General features: G+C 45.1%; 2 protein-coding genes across 2 annotated transcripts in view; one reads left to right on the forward strand and one right to left on the reverse strand.

Annotated features, from left to right (window-relative positions):
• The window catches only part of LOC134502435 (coiled-coil domain-containing protein 158-like), a 36548-nt gene extending 35904 nt beyond the window's left edge, over positions 1 to 644 (forward strand). The window contains exon 23 of the mRNA XM_063310778.1: positions 486 to 644. Coding sequence (XP_063166848.1) covers positions 486 to 562 — 77 coding nt within the window. The 3' untranslated portion in view covers positions 563 to 644. The remainder of the gene's footprint in view (positions 1 to 485) is intronic.
• A 6780-nt stretch (positions 645 to 7424) lies between these two features.
• Positions 7425 to 11021, reverse strand: LOC134502434 (starch-binding domain-containing protein 1-like). The gene is made up of 2 exons (XM_063310777.1): positions 10768 to 11021; positions 7425 to 8235 (listed from the first exon to the last, which is right to left on the reverse strand). Exons 1-2 carry the CDS (start codon positions 10934 to 10936, stop codon positions 7490 to 7492), a joined length of 915 nt encoding a protein of 304 aa, XP_063166847.1. The 5' UTR covers positions 10937 to 11021; the 3' UTR covers positions 7425 to 7489.
• Positions 11022 to 17443: the final 6422 nt, after the last annotated feature.

Consider the following 17443-nt stretch of genomic DNA (forward strand, 5'->3'; position numbering starts at 1 on the left):
GATCTGTCTTTAAATCCATCACATCTGATCAGAGGGGGCATTAAACCATTTAGAACAAACCCTTGCTGGATGCCTCCTTCTTCCCACGTTGTCCTGATTGTTTCGAGCTGTAAGTTCCTCGTAGGCTGTGCCTTGCTCGAACTTCAAGGAGCCAGAGAACTACTTGACTAGTCTTCCCCACTCTGTGCTCAGGGAAGAAAGGCAACAAAGCTATGCTGGTGTGAGGGTAAATCATACCATCCAGGTGATCATTAGATGAGGTTGGGTCTAATGCCCAGACACAAGATCAGGGGTGTCCACAGGGTGTTGCCAACAAAGTCACGATGGCAGCTTGTGCACTATGAAAGCACATCTGAGCTAAAAGCATACTTGGGAAAATGACCATGAGAACCCTGTTACAGAAGCTACGACATGAGAGGGATGCCATTTTGCTTCCAGACCTATGTGGGGTTAACAACCATCCCTTTCCTTCATGCTATTTCCAGCAATGTCAACAATGATCAGATGTCAGGAAAAGAAAATAGAGCAAGCAAAGGAAAAAGAGAAGAAGCTCTCTAAATGAATATGGGTATGGTTTTTAATCACTCAAGAAGTATCGAGATTGCACCTCACTGAATGGAATGTTATAAGCCTCCTGTTCTTGCTAATAAAGGCTGACATAGTTTTGTAATCTGTCCTTTAATTGAGAAAAAGCAGGCAAAGACTGTGAGCTTCTCATTGACACAAACCTGATGCCCCAAAAACGGATGCAGGTCCTGAGAGAATTCATCCAGTGCTATCATGCCCTTTATTATTTTAGGAATTTCCAGTCTGACCCGGATGTATCATCTCTGGAAGGCAGGAGCTGATCAGTGGCCAAATTCAAGCAGGTGCAATGATCCGGGTTAGTGGAATGCCATGTATGGTAAAGAATGGAAACTCTGGGTTGTCGTTTCATCCCTGTAGCTTTGCCGTACCATGAGTTGTCATTCAGGAAGGCAAAACAGCACCACAAACTGCCTTTGAGGAGTCAGATACAACCATGATAATGTTAGTGGGACAATGCTAGGCACAGTTCTGTTCTTTTCTTTGCTGCTGTGCGACTCTCTCTCTCTACATTGACCCGATAGCGATGCAGCAGCAGTGACCCAACTCTTGTAGCTGACCCTCCAGATAGCCTCCTCAGACAAGGCATCCCCCTGCCGACACCTGGAGACAACTGCTCCCACCCTTGGTATGCCCATTGTTTTTGAACATAGGCACAGCAGCTCCTTAGCCACTGTCATAGAAAGAACCATGTGACTACACCATTGGTCCTGTATTTGTGGCTACCAGCAGGTGTATCTCAGAGGTAATCCACACGTGTCCCTTTCAAAGATGTTGGACTGCAGTTCCCAACAACCCTCACTATTGGTCACACCAGCTAGATCTGATGACAATTGGAGTTCAGCAACAGGTGGGCCAACCCATTTTGCCTAGAAGCTACTTCTGGTAGCTGCCCCAGAGTCTGTAGGCATTCCCTTGATGCAGAAAGGATTTTCTCTTCCTTTCAAACTTTGGAGAGGGAAATTTGCATGGGGAAACTTTTAGCTAAAGGCCAAAGATATGTACCTTATATTAAACGTAAGCTTCTTCAGAGTATCACCAGCCACTAATGTGACATAAAGCATGTCCACATTACTCCTATTTTGGCAGTGATCATTGGATGTCTAGTTGCTAGTGGGAAGATGATCACTCATGCAGCTCTTACATTCAGGGGCTTGGTTCTGCTCTTCCTTGCTGCCAAGATGCTGAGCAGTCACTTGAAGATTGCCTGTCTCAAGAAAGGAGCCGGATCTGATGATCTGGCTCTGCTTCCAACTTGATTCTATGCTATTGCAGGAATAGCACAGAATTACAGAGGAGCTCAAGGACTAATGCTGCACCAAATGCCCCTGGATTTCAAGCATTAGTCCCAGCCAGCGGGGAGAATTAGCAGATGACAGGACTGAGTCTGCCATCATCTGATTGGGAAGATTCTTCCTTGCTTCACCTATCAAGGTTTTACATTTCATCTGTTTTTTTCTCTATTGTGAAACACCTCCTTGATGTATGTAGGTACGCTCAGTACTTATTCAGACTTTGAACTCTTAGTTAGCTCTCTCAGTGCCTTGATAAACCTCACCTAAGGTAAACACTGTGTCCTGTGTTTTCAGATAGGAGGAGGCCACAGGCTCAAGTTTTAATGCAGTTCCAAGTCAGTAGAATAATGTTCATCCTAGTATCCTTGCAGTAATTACAGTCACCTAGTGAAAAATTTCACTCCAGTACTTTTTTCCCATTTGCGTGGCTTGTTGTGCAAAAGCAGACTAATGAAAGTCAAGCCATTTATTCAAGCATCGGTGATGAAACCTTGGCGTGTTAAATGTCTTCAGTAGTTTAAAAATAAATCCAAAAATGTTTAGCATGCCTGGTGTATTATGTGCATGTCTCTCCTGCAGACCTCTCTCTCTGCTGTGCTATATGCGTGCTTAAAATGTTCAGTATTCCCGTTTAGAATATGGGAAAATTCTTATCCTAAGCATTGGTTAACCGCTTTGTAAGATGAAAGTAGTGTTCAAATTGCAAATGTTTGAGAGCAAGCTACTGCATGCCCAAGCCTTGACTGTCCACCCAAACCGAAAGTCTAAGGCTCATACAGGTTGCAAAAGGCCTACTTTGCTCCAGTTCTCATGCAAAATGGTTGGATGCAGGTTCAAAATAAGATCGGATTAAATGGCTGCGGTTTCAGAAGACATCCCATTCCTCCATTTGCCTAGTGAGCTTCCACACGGTTTCAGCCATGAAACTGGAATAAGCAGTGCTATTTAAATTTCTGATGAGTCATACAGAAAATAGGTCATCCAGATTGGAGAGGCTCTCCTAGCATGGATATGACAGTAACATCTCTCTAAAAGATTTAAGTATTCTTTCGATGTTGCAGACAGATGTTTAACAGCAAGAGCAGTGCTATTTTTGTCATGAAAAGGACTTCTGCATGCAAAACCTAGATTCTGTCTTGCAGATTTCTTTTATCCATGTTTATCATCCCATATAAAGAAAGGATACATCCTGTAACTTGGTGCACCCCCCCCAACAAGAGCTCATTTGCTTTAAAACGGAGAAATCATCTTGCTGAAAGAGAGAGCAGACACTCATCCTGCCACCTCCCTGCTACAAGGCAAGCTGCCTAGTTAAAGAATGACCGTGTGGCAGGGCAGTTCTCATTCAGACTAGAGCAGATCCTTGACCTCACTCTGGTTCCCTGCGTTATATTAATCATTGGTTGAACAAGAATCCAGCAGCAGTAAATGTACTTGTGCTAACAAAAGTATTAATGCTTTTCAAGCACTCTTCTTATCCCATTTTGAGACAGACTTTGTTGGGAACACAACTGCTGAGAAAAAAGTGATTAGTTATCCCTGGCACTTTATTAATAAGCAAAAAGACCTCTATTGGCTGTCCCCTGGTTGATCAGCCCTGCTTCACAGGGTCTCATGGTGCGTTTCATGGTCTGCTCGTACACCCCGGAACACTACGTTGTGAATTGCATTGCAGCTCTGAAAAGCTGATCAGAAAGTTATTTAGTAATAATCTGTATTTGCATTCAAGCTTTCCCTTCAAAGACATGTCCGTACTGGTTTAGACACACACACACACACACACACACACACAATCTTTCTCACAATGGATAGGTACAATTTTAGAGCTCCTTCGATTCCCTCAAGGTCAACAAGCTTGCCCATTGCCTTGCATCAGTCCTAAATAAATTTTACATGTACCTAGATGTGTTCCATGCACCTTATCCTCAGCCCAGGAAAGAGTGAGGTTAACTCCATGGAAATAGGAAGGCGCTAGTCAACTCTTCACACCCAAAGGAAAGAATCTGATTTATTTGTCTGCAGTATTTTAGATAAGCTTGCCTTATGGGACTCCTCACAACGTGAAGAGAAATCTGGTCTCTATAACTCTTGTCTTTCTTTCACTTGATGGCCAGGCCATCATAAAGCTACCATCCAAGAGCTGTATGGGCTGTAAAGGAAGGGTTGTGCTGCTTGAGTGTACAACATTCTGAAACGGCTTGGCGTTCTGTTCTGCTGGTACCTGCTACATTCTGCTCCATGAGTGGAGAGTAAGTTCCCAACCCATCAATGCAAGGATGAATTTCCTAGGAAACAGGCCCTGAGCTACTCTCACAAAGGGTAACTGGGTCTACCTGAATCAGCTAAATAATGCAGCTAATCCTTCCAGACAATCGTCCAACATGCCCTGAAATCCATTCACAGAACACAAAAGACCACTGGTTGACACTCATTCAGAGAGGAGGAAAACCACTACAGAACATCACCCTCCACTCCCAAAGCTAGCAAACAATCCAGAAGGAGGTCATGATCAATGGTATTGAAAGCAGCTGAAAGGTCCAGTAGAACCAGGAAAGTTTCACTCCCCCTGTCTTGGTCCTGCCAGAGGTCATTGGCAAAAGTGATCAGTGCAGTCTTAATCCCATATCCAGTCCTGAACCTGGCCTGCAAAAGGTCCAGATAATCCAGGACTCTCTGCAACCGTAGCCTGTTGACCTTCTCAACCATCTTCCCTAGAAAGGGAAGATTGGATACAGCCTGATGATTGTCCAAGGTCAAGGAAAGTCTTTTTGAGGAGGGGGTCTTTTGTCGCTTCCTTCAAATGTCCTATTTCCTTCAGATTTTAAAGATGTGTTTTTCCTTAAACCTTGCTTGTGGCAGCTGTAACTCTTCATCAGCTATGTATCAACAGTTCTTTAACAGTGGTTAAGGTGCTGAGCTAGAAACCAGGAGTCTGTGAGTTCTAGTCCCACCTTAGGCATGAAAGCTGGCTAGGTGACCTTGGGCCAGTCCCTCTCTATCAGCCCAACTCATCTCACAGGGTTGTTCTTGTGGGGAAAATAGGAGGAGGAAGGAGTATTAGGTATGTTCGCCACCTTGAGTTATTTATAAAAATAATAAAGGCAGGATAAAAATTAAATAAAGAAAATATAAATAGGACATACAGAATTATTTTTCAATTCTCTCCTTTCTATTGTTTTATATTTTAAGAGACTAATAAGATTCAGCTCCTCTGGTAATAAAGATCTATTAACATATTAAAACAGTTACAAGTGATATCGTGTTCTATGACTCTATGATTATTGGACATAAAATTGTAATATGATTCTGTACAGAATGCAGAGAGGCAACAAATCCGAGACAAGATTAAGAAAAGCCAAGTCACAACTCAGAGAAAGCAGGAATTATACAGTGTTAATAATTGCCAAACTGGATTTGGTCTACTGCTTAAAATGGCTGATCAGGAATTTTAAGTAAGGACTGATTTAGAGTTTGGCAATTGTATATATTTTTTTAAAACAGCAATTTCAGGGAAGGGATTTCAATCCACATTTGGATGCCAGTGGGGGTGGTGGAGAAAGCACTGTCACGCAAACATTTCTCATCTGTGCCAGTTCAAATAACAAGTATGAAGATCGCACAACTACTAAGCACATGAATAGCATCTTGGTTTGCTTCCAAAGTGCAAGTCAATATATTCAGGACAAATTTAGCTTTTTTACTTACAAAGGAAAAAAGCTTCCTTCAATTCAGTGTATCTGGGAGAGGACACTGATTCATTATAATTATTAACTGTAAGGTAACATACTTACACAGATAATTTCATTAACCAAGTTATTTTTAGTAAACTTAGTATTTATATTTAAACATACAGAGTTTAACTTTGTTTGAGGTTTATTTAGCCTAATTGTCATTCTAATCTTTTCAGTACGGAAACCAGGAACTCACAACCTAATCATGAAAGGTAATATTAATACGTTGATTTAATTTTAAAATCTGTGTTTTTGTCTTTCCTTCTCACTTCACAACAGCTTTACAAGAAAATACTCTGTGAAAATGACTTTGTTTTAGAACATACAAGTAATCTGCTCTTGAAAAAGTCCAGCTTAGCCTACGTTGCAGGCTGCAGTGCTGTTCCCTCATATTGGAAACAAGTGTAGGAAGTGCCCTTTAGAATTGTTGAATAACTTAGAGCTAAAGAAAGGGAGCAGAGATTTTGAAATCTAACACAGAAATCTGAAATTTTAGGGGGGAAAAAGTCTGTTCAAAATAAAAACAAGTATCAGCTGACATATCTATATAAATGTTGAAAAGATAACATAGCCTGTACTCATTTTTCAAAAGAGCTACTTTACAGTGTGCATACAAATTCCTGTAGCCCCTAATAATTCAAGCGCTCTTCAGACTTTCTTGTTTAATGGCTGTGCAACAAATTTCAAATATTTCGGTTGCAACAGAGTGTTCCAACCTTATTTCAAATGTTTCAGTTCTGTGCTATTATAGGTTTCCAAACTTGAAACAGGGCGATCTTTCACTTCAAACACTTTTGGTATGGCCAGAGCACCCGTTTCGAGCTTGAACCGTGCAATTTTCATTCAAAAAGCTTCAAATTTAAAATGTTTTTCTTCCTTCTTAAAGAGGCATATGGCAGCTCCATCTTGTCTTAACTACCCGACAACCACCCCTGATCGAAAAGAAGCCACTAGGTTCTCCTTCTAACACAACTTTTCAGCACATATAGCAGATACCAAGTGAAAATTGTTTTCTCCCACGCAAGGCAATAATGTAAGCTTCTTGTGAATTTCAGTGGAGAATTTGCATATAACTGTCGTTAATTAACTCGTGTCTTAAGCACATTCCTCACATGAATTAAATAGTACTGTGCATTTAGACTCAACTTGCCTCTGAAATTTAGTTCCCTAACAGTGTTGGGATTTAAATCATACAAGGAGCCACCATGAGGCTCCCTGTTTGAACCCAGGGATAATAGTGCCATTTTGAGAGTGGGAGCTTAATCTCCTGCCTTTTTCATACATGCTCCATTTTAATGAGTTAGTACCATGCCTAAGACTGTGCTGTGCACAGGACAGAACTGGCAAAGACCAGCTTTCCAAGCACAAGTGAGTTGCAGGTATTTGTGCCGTCCAGCAGTGCCCAAAGGGAGGGGCTTCCAGATTAAATGCAGCAAAATCAAGAATGCCTCTTTTTTAGGACTCAAAATATAAAGGCCAGCCATTGTAAAAGTCCATCTTTATTGCTTTCTGATGCAGTCATAATAAACTAAGGATGTATTAATACAGTTACAGAGTAGTTGAACTACCTCTTTGCTGAGTCCAGCATCCATGATTCATACATCTGTCTCTTCACGTAATACAAAGTCAAACTGAGAATTGAAATTTTTTTATTTTGAAACACTGCCCACTAGAGAGCCTAACTTGCCTGCTGTTAGGGAGATTTTGGTCTGATTTCATTTGAGGAGCGTTTTCCCTATCTTAAAGCCTAGGCTAGCAGAAGACAGACTATGAGGCTGTTCTAGCAAACCATGCAGCGAAGAGTTGCACTAAGATAGGTAGATAAGAGACAGAGCAGTAAACTCCTGTGAATGAATGGAATAAAACTGGAGACCCTGTTCAATGATACCCCCACCACTTATGAGCCACCTGATCTTCATGTTCAGTTATTAGCGACCGGTTGGCGCACTCTTCCCATCGCACCACCTTGCCATTCTCCACTAATATGAACTTCCACTCAACTCTGGTATCAAACGGTAGGACCACAGAGTCTGACCAGAAGCCATCTTTGTCACACCTGAGGGGTACATAATGGTGCCACTGGCCTAGACACTCATGGTCACCAGTGATGGCGATCAGCTGGGCTTCCAAATGAGTAATGTAGTGGACGCGGAAGACCACATGGACAGTCTGAGGCATGGGAGGCACTGCCACAATTCTCTTAACTTGCTCCAAGTCCTTGTTGCCAATGTCACCTGCACTAGCGTTCCTGGTGGCCTCAGGATCCTGGTGATCCACAGTGTCTGGACACAGGTCTTCCTTGAGTTTCTCCTCAGGCTTGTCACCAGAGTTGTCTGCTTCGGCTGAAGTCCTCCCACCATGCACTTCAATTTCATGCCTTTGGGATGGTTCAGAGGCTGTGTTCGGGTGACCGGATGCTTCGCTCCTTAGATATCCTGAATAGTTCATTAATGGGATTACAGGCTCTTGGACCACTGGTTCTATTTCAGGAGGCTCTATGAGAACATCAGGGGTATGGTGTTCTCCTGGGGGCGTTAACTGGTTCTCTGTTGGCTCCTGGGGGCTGGACACATCCCTTGGTTTTGTTTCCGAAAGGATGCATTCACTGGTTCTCTGAAATGGTTCTAAACAGAAAGGATATTCCGTTAGCCATGAAGAACTCAGTTCCAAGTTCCTTGTCCGTGTTGTAATTTGTGCACCACACCACAAACTTTAAAGCAAGGAAAATGTTCTGAAGATTTAATCCCACACAAACAGTACTTTTTCTCCCGAAAGTTAACTCTTCAATACAAATGTGATGTTTGTGCTCAGTGGCAACTGGTATCCACAAGAATTCCATGTCTATCAGCAAAATCCTCACCAAGTTCCCCTACCCTACATTTAACACCTTTTGACTAAAGGGCTGCTCATGCAAGTTTATTTGTATCTGTAGAATGCAGTGTAAGTGCAAGTGTAAATAATAAAAAAGCTTGAATTATAAGCCTGAATGAAAGTGCTTGGGAATTGTTTCCAGGTGAAATGTCTCTTGACTGCACATTGGTGAGCAAGCAACAGCAACTTCACAGCTATTTCCCAGGTCTGACTGAAATTGTAAGATGAACACTAGACAAACACACAGGAGGAACACTGCAAAAATAGTCTAGCAAATACCATCAGCCCTTGCAAAGGGCTGCTATCGTTCCACACCCTTTCAGCCTCTTCCTGCCACAGTCAGATGCCAGACTGTACTCCAAGCCAGCTGGCAAATGGGAGTCTATTGTGAAGTTAAGGCTTCATGATAGCTGAAATGCCAAAGAGAGATTGTTGACCATTGTTTAATTAAATCCCACCCTTTTCCCCTTTCACCAAGCTGTTCCAAATTGCAAGATTAGCCACAGCAAAAATACAAGCAATCAAATTAGGCAGGCAATTAGTATCTTTACTGAACAGTTATTTATCAGCATTTATTGCCTTTTTCCTGTTTGGGGCTTTTTTCTTGCATCAATTTATTTTTAAATTTGTAATCAACGTTTCCCCCCACCACGCTTGCATCGGATTGACTTGGGCCCTGTTAACTTTTAGAACAAGGCTCTCATTCTGCTCTGCCATGAATAAGCATAGCGGCTAGCAGGGCACTAGCATATGGAAGCTAAAAATAGATGAAGCTCAGCTCTCGTTGCCTGTCCATCCATCAGGCAAACACAGGCCCAAATGCTGAGGATTCCTGTGGGGCCTGTAGAATTGATGAGCATGCTGTGCACCGTGATCCACACAAAGGTCACACAGACCACGAGGATACTTCGCATACTTGCCCTTCTATAGTTACAGGAGCTGTGCCAAAGCACCACTGAACAGGCTAGCTGAAGGCATTCTAGCTTTCAGGCCCAGTCCACCCATTCAGTCTTCCCCTTCTATTATTACCAAGAGCAAGCCTGGAGGGAGATAACGTCCTGAAGCTCTAAAAGCTGGTGTACAAATGTCGTCTTCTCTCATCTCTTTCCCAAGCCGTCCCTACAAAATGCCGGCTGCAGCTTAATCTAAGGAAATGTGAATGTTCCCACAAGCGTGTCTGCATTATAATCAGCAAACAACTGATGGGTTTGGGTGGCCCATCCCAAAAGGAACTCTAGAAGGAAAGTGAACTATTTTGAAGGGAGAGAGGTGGGTGCTCCCCTCCAAGGAGAAATAGGAGCGTGCAATCTTGCACAAGAGGAGGTCTGGTTGTGTACTTCTCTACCACACGCACAAACGGGCCAGTGCAAGAGCTAGATGCACGAACATGCTTTTGGATAAAGACCCAAAGCGATTAAGGACACCCCCCTTATTACATTATATCAGCAACTATTATGAAAGATATTGAAGAAGTTAGTTCCCAGAAGTCATTCTGCCCTCTGTGTTTATACCACAGAACAGTGTTTCTCAGCCTTGGCCACTTGAAGCTGTGTGGCCTTCAGTGCCCAGAATTCCCCAGCCAGCTGGCCTTCAGTGCCCAGAATTCCCCAGCCAGCAAGCTGGCTGGGGAATTCTGGGCACTGAAGGCCACACAGCTTCAAGTGGCCAAGGTTGAAAAAACACTGCTATAGAAGCTGCATCGATTTTATTACCGACAGAGATGTTGTCGGCAGCACCGACCCTGGGCTCCATCCTGCCCCAGCAATATTGATGTTTAAAATGTTCCGTGTTTTGTTCTCACAACGCCCTGAGGCCCGAATTAACCACTTCCATTTTTCCCGACCTTAATCATATTTTGCACCTCCGACTAAACAGGCTGAGTCTGCATCACACGCTAACCCCCACCGTGTCCCCTTCCCAAGCTTAGCGCGAATATTTCTAGCAGGCTCCCGGCTGAGCGGGCTGCGTGCGGAGCCGCTTGTCCAAAGCAAAAGGGAGGGCGACCGCACCACCCGAAACCCGCACGATATTTTCGCGGGGGGGGGGTCAAATTGTGGTCCACGACTGTGCGGAGCGAGGCGGCGGCAGGAAAAAGGCAGCAAGCGACGCAGGCGGAGGACCCTTCGCCCGGCGGGGCTGCGCTACTTGGGGCGCTGACCCCAGAGCGCGGTGGTGGCAGGAAGGGAAGGGCTGCCCTAGGGACTCTCCAGCGGGCGGGGAAGGGGCGAAGAAGCCCGGAATCCCGCTTGGGAAGGCGGGCAAGCAGGCAGGCGTGCGGGCGGTACCTTCGGCTCCGCGCGTCTCCCCCTTGGGTTCCTCGGCCACCTCCTGCGGGCCGTCGCCACCCCCGTACCACAGCCAGGTCATGAGGGCGACTGCCAACGCCGCCAGTAAGGCCTGCCACAGTCCGGCCAGAGGGCCGGCGTCCTCGCCCTCTACCCCCAGCCAGGCCATGACCGGGCGGCGGCAGGAACGGCGGCAGCTGCAGCGGCGGCCGGAGCAACGAGCGCTCGGGCCGCGGCGCGGAACCCGGGCAAAGAAGGGCCGCGCCCTCCCGCCCAGGCGCCTTATATGGGCGCCGGGAGCAAGCCAGGCAGCTGCCCAGGCCGGGGAGGAGCCTCGCGCCCAGCTGGGCTCGCGGGGGAAGCGGGCGTCGGCGCCATAGCTGCCGGACCGGCCAGCCGGCGGGAGGGGCGCGCCGAAGGTGAGGGCGGCGGCGGCGGCGGCGGGAGGGCCCCCGAGCTGTTGCAGGCTCGGGAGCGGAGGGCAAACTTCGGATCCGGCCGCGCTGCGCTCGCCTCTGCTTGCAGCCCCCAAGAGAAATCAATAACAGGCAGGAGCAGCAGCAGCACCTTCGTCCGGTTGCGAGTGGAACGACGGAGCGCTTCCTTTCTGTAATGGTTGGGAAGGCTCCAAGGCGACTGATCGGACCAAGCAATTCAGCCAGTTGACACGGAAACGAATCAAAGCCGCGCAGGCTAATGCCACGCCACCGGCCCCCCGCGCTTTCAGAGACCCTGACCCGGGGAAAATCCGTGCAGAGACAGAAAAGCACAACCACTGAAAGGAACTTCGCGCCACGCCCGCGTGGCGAGAGTTATCTGCAGGCTTGCTGAGCGGCGGCCGAGCGGGCCGCTGCAGACAAAAAAATCCCTCGCTCGTTAACGTCGAGGCATGCTCGTTTGAGCAGAGGCGGTTCCTGAAGTCAGATGGCCTTAAGCCGCTTAAGGGCTGGGAATGGGGCAGGAAATAGAGCGGCTGGTTGCGGCGAAGGAGGCTCATGTTAGTCCAGCATTTGGTTTCTCGCAGAGGCGAAGCTGGGAGGCTCTCCCTGGCAGGAGGTGGAGGCCTTCTTGTCTCCCGTCCACACCTGGACCGCCGCTACCTGCCAGGAAAGTTACAGCCGACTCGACGACTTTGCTGCCCCCTCTTGGCCACCTGGAGCTTTGCAGCCAAGATCTGTTAGCTGGAACCGCCCCACTGAGCCCAGCGCGATGGAGCGTCCTGGATAGTCTTCTCCGAAGGGCAGAGCGCTCAACGCGCCACGTTTTTAAAGGCAGTTCAGCATAAAGCTGTAACTGCTCTCCAGTCTGGATGTCGATAGTGTATAAAGGCCGGAGGCAAAATCAGAAGTACTACAATGGCCAGTTTTGCTGGGGGACTAGAAAAACTGAAGTAGAATTAAGGCAAAGATCAGGGAGAAAGGCTTGCACGAGGCAGAGTTTGCAGTCATTGGAGAGATCTTGTAGAGCAGTGTTTCTCAATCTCAGCGACTTTAAGACCCGTGGACTTCAACTCCCAGAATTACCCAGGCAAGATGGGTTAGGGTTAGGACATATGTCAGCTGGGGGATTCTGGGAGTTGAAGTCCACGGGTCTTAAAGTTGCTGAGATTGAGAAACACTGTTGTAGAACATTCTTGAGGCTGGAATATGAAAGGAATCTAAGTTCTTGACCTGTTAGAACTGGTACCCTAGCCACAAGTAGAGCCTAATAATAATTACACACTTGGAAGTTTCAACTACTGTAATTTATTTCTTTTTAATTATATCCAAGATTGCAGTCAAAAGAGCTTCTTGCTGCCCTTTGTAACCTAGTTATAAGTATTGAGTCTCGGCAGATGGTAAGAGTTAGCTAGATTCATAAGAGCCTGGAAACTAAGCAGGACCAGGCCTGGTTTAGTGCATGGATGGGAGACTTCCAGGGAACAGTAAGACTATGATGGATGCTGTGCCAGCTTCTGCTTTCTGATCTGAAACAGTCCAGAAGTATCAGAGATAATGAAGCCAAAGTGTTAGGTTCAAAATGCTGCATGCCATTTTAACTATGATAAAAGTTCCCTTGACTTCCAGATGTTTGCATTATAAATAGGTATATTTTTTTCTATGTCAAAACAAAAATGAAGAAAGTGCTGTTAACTCTGGAAAAGTCATGGGCAACCAGAAGCATGGTCTTACATGTAAATCATTTTAAATATACGTCTTTGTGCAGAGTTTGATTGATAAATAACTATTCAGTCCTACAGCAATTATGGAACACTTTGAGTCCTTACAAAGAAGGTTGGTGTTGTCATTTTCTTTCAACAAACTCGGCACCAAATTGTGAAGATAGATTCCAGCAGCAGCAGCAGCAGCAGCAACACAAAATTACAATATACTTCAGTGATTAACACCAATATCCATTGAAGGTTACTGAACCTTGTTGTTAAGTGCCAGTTTTGCTCCATTAATTTTTTCTATCTTTTAAAAAAAGTTGTGGTCTAGAATGGATTTCTTAGTGCCACATTGTCCTTTCCTTATTGGTGATAAAGTCTGAAGAAATTGGGGAAAAGAGTCTTGATAGGTTTATCGCTTTATATTAGTACAGATTTGTTTGACCAATTGTGCTCATTTAATTTTATTACCCCTTTTGATGCTGCTTTTGAGTCAGGATTTGGCACAGAATTTAACCAACAGCCAGGGGAGTTTTGCTCAAGATTTGCCCTGCACTGTTTAGATGTTAGCTAAGACTCTAGTTCAAGGCACTCAATTACCTGCTGATTCAATACTGGAAAGATGTTCAAGTCCATTCTCAACAAAACATTATTTGATTTTTTAAAAAATTTTGATCTATATCTTGGTCTTAATTTGAAATGTGAGGCTCACGAGTGAGAATGGATTTCCAGCTATCTTATTAAAAATGGGAGTGGCTAATTGGAGGTCTGACTGTGATTCTATTTTCTGTTTCACTGTTCTTCAATCCTGCCTTACCATCCAAATACAGAGAATCAAAAAAAGATAGCTAATGAACAAAGAAGAGACTATAAATTTCAACTATATATATTGAAATTGCATAAAGTTCTTATTAAAAAAAATCCTTATCATCCAGCGCTTTTAGCATTACATGCCATTTAAATTTATGGGCACACAAGTGGCCAGTCTTCCCAGTAAAAGGTAAAGGTAATGTTCCCTTGACATTAAGTCCAGTCGTGTCCGACTCTAGGGGGCGGTGCTCATCTCCGTTTCAAAGCTGAAGAGCCGGCGTTTGTCTGTAGACACTTCCTCCATGGTCATGTGGCCAGCATGACTACACGGAACGCCGTTACCTGCCCGCCGAAGCGGTACCTATTCATCGACTCACATTGGCATGTTTTTGAACTGCTAGGTTGGCAGGAGCTGGGACTAGCCACGGGCGCTCACCCCGTCACGCGGATTCGAACCGCCAACCTTCCGATCGGCAAGCTCAGCGGTTTAACCCGCAGCGCCACCGCGTCCCTTTAGGGTCTTCCCAACCACAGCCTAAATTCTGAAATAAACTAGTCATGTCTTTGTAGGAGTAGTGATAGAGAAAAATGCTTCAGATCCTCAGCTTTGTAGGAGGTAAGTTGTGCTAGCAAAAAACCAGGAGTCTGGCAGCACCTTTTCCAACTAACAAATTGTATTAAAAGGCAGAAGCTGCAGCTCACAAAAGCTGCTGCTTTTCAGTAAATGTTGTCGGTAGGAAAAGGTGCTACTGCACTCCCTCAGATCATCCACTTGTAAAATCTCAGACTAATCCTGGAGAGTGTAGAGAATCAGCTGCACTTCTGCAAATTACTGTACTATTTGCATGTTTTAATGAGATAGGTTGTTTTGAATTGGTTGGTATTGGTTTTCCTTTTCTTTTATATGCTGCCCAGAGTCACATGATCCGAGTTGGGCGGCCATATAAATGCAATAAATAAATAATTAGCTTTGGAAACCAGTGCTTTGACTTCCGTTTTTTCCCCAATCTGGTGCCCTCCAAATGCACCAGACTTCACTTTCCATAATTACCAGCCAGTGTGGGGAGGGGACGTACAGGTTAAAGAAGGTTGTTACACCCTATTGAAGCCCATGGGACATTTTAGTAAAGACCTGGGGAAGATTGCATTGCAATCTCTACAAGTTTTAACTTTTTCACATCTTTTCTGTTCAGAGGCCATTAAGTCAAAAGCTCATCCACCCAGAATTTTCCCTTTGAAAATAGTGAAAATAAGAAATGGGCAGGGAAGGTTCCAGATTGCCCATTCATGTTTTACTTGTTGAATAGAATTTTCCCATGGGTAAGTGACCTGTAGTTCTAAGAAACATGAACAGATTTTAATATATTTAATTAACTTTTTCTTACCCAGGATTGCACTTTCTGGTCTGACTATATAGGGAAAGCTGGGTGGGGAAATCCATGGATTCGCTTAGGAGTATGTAAAAGTTTGCCAGCCCTTGTTAATATTGGCATGTTTACATTTGAGCTTTTTAATGGCAGTATTGGGATTTGTAGGGAGGGGAAGTTAAGTACATATTGTTAAATCTCTCCTGCAAAATCAATGAGAGATGGTGTGTTATCCTTTTCTGTATTTTTAATTTCTTGCTTGTAATGTGCAGGTTGAGGGCAAAAGGAAGAGGGGCCGACCAAGGGCAAGGTGGATGGATGATATTCTAGAGGGGACGGACTCGTCCCTGGGGGAGCTGGGGGTGTTGACGACCGACAGGAAGCTCTGGCGTGGGCTGGTCCATAAAGTCACGAAGAGTCGGAAGCGACTAAATGAATAAACAACAACAAATGTGCAGGTTGCTTTCAAACCAGGGCTCTAGGGCACCCTAGTGTGGGGCTGTATTTATACAACAAGATTCATTTCTGTGGTCAAGATCCTTCAGTAAACCTGATCAGAACTAAGCTCTACTCAGCAAAATTCTCTGGAAGCTATTTATTTATTTATCTATTTATTTAAATGGATTTTTGGCTGCTTCAGTCTTCTGACTTTTGTAGCAAAACAGGTAATATGTACTGTTACAATAATTTAAAAGATCCAATAATAATAAATACCATCAACCTAAATCCTCATATCATCATTAGAAACCATAATACTCTTCAACCTCAGAGCAGCCCCAATCTGATCCCTTTCTAGCAGAAAGGTAAGCTTAAACTTACCTTTCTGCTAGAAAGAGATTGGTGTGGCACACCAAGGTAAGTTTAAACGTGGCGTGCTGTGCCTAGCTGCCCCGACCTGATCCCTTTCTAGTGCTAGGGAGCATGAGACTTGGCAGAAGCTGGAGACGAGGTGACAGGCCAGGACTAGGCTGAAGTGCAGGGCAAGGCAACAGGATGAGGCTCGACTGAAGGATGCGGACAGGGAGGCAAGGCAAGACTTGGATACGGAGGCAAGGCAAGACTCAACTGGAACAGCAAGACAAGGCTTGGCTGGAGTGACAAGATTAGACTCGGCTGAAACGGCAAGGCAAGACAATCGAAGCGACAAGGCAAGGCTTGGCTGGAACGACACGGCTGGACTCAGCTGGAGCGGCGACGCTAGACTTGTGGGAAATAGCGAGGCAGGACTTGGCTTGAAGGCGTAGCAAGGCAGCAACGCAAGACTCAACTGGATCTCAAGGCGAAAGGACGGGGCTTGGCTTGGCTTGGCTGGAGAAGAGTGCAATGGATGCAATTCTGAAATGGTGAAAGGTGCTGGCTCTGATTCTGTGATAGCTACAGGGCAGGCTCCTGAAGACGGTTCTGGCTTGACTTCTGCTGAAGAAGCTGTTAGCTCAGTGGAACGGCTGTCTCTGGCGGCTGGTTCCTTGCACTGGCGCCTTTTTATCCTGTTCCCTTCGCGCCTTTTCTCCTCGGGGACCAATTGGGCTTCTTTCTGCTTGGTGCGCTTCTCAGCTCGCCTCTCCTTTGCACTGATTGGCGGCTTCGTACCTGCTCTCAGTTCTGGACCAATCAGCTGCTCAGGATTCTCCCACTCTGCTGAGTCATCCCCAGTTTCAGTTTCCTCTTGTTTCTCTCTCTAGGTATCATTCCCTTCTCCTGTTTAACGTAAGTTTCGATTTCCCCTTGCTCCGAGTCAGAGTCAGACTCAACCCTTACAGCGCCATGGTCTTCTCAATTGCCATGTATGCCTGTGAAAGTTGGACATTAAAAAAGGAAGATAGAAGAAGAATTGATGCATTTGAATTGTGGTGTTGGCGAAGATTATTGAAAATACCATGGGCTGCCAGAAGAACAAACAAATCAGTTTTAGAAGAAATACAACCAGAATGTTCCCTAGAGGCGAAGATAACTAGGGTTAGACTCTCATACTTTGGGCACATCGCCAGGAAAGACTGATCGCTTGAAAAGGACATCATGTTTATTAAGTCGAGGGCTGGCGGAAAAGAGGAAGACCTTCAATGCGATGGATTGACACAATTACCGCAACAGTGGATGGAAACATTGGAACAGTCAGGCACATGGCGCAAGACTGAACAGCATTTTGTTCTGTTATATATGGGGTCGCCATGAATCGTAAACGACTCGATGGCAACTAACAACAACAACAACATTTCTCTTCATCTTTGTCAGAAAAGGTTTCTCACTTGGATGCTCCCCATGTGCTATATCTACCAAATGTCTTGCTGCCTTTTGACTTCTTGACAAGACAAAAGAGGACAAAATGTTCTTCTTCTCCCAGAAACTATAAAAA

The sequence above is a fragment of the Candoia aspera genome, chromosome 8, assembly GCF_035149785.1.
Source record: "Candoia aspera isolate rCanAsp1 chromosome 8, rCanAsp1.hap2, whole genome shotgun sequence".
NCBI lineage: Eukaryota > Metazoa > Chordata > Lepidosauria > Squamata > Boidae > Candoia > Candoia aspera.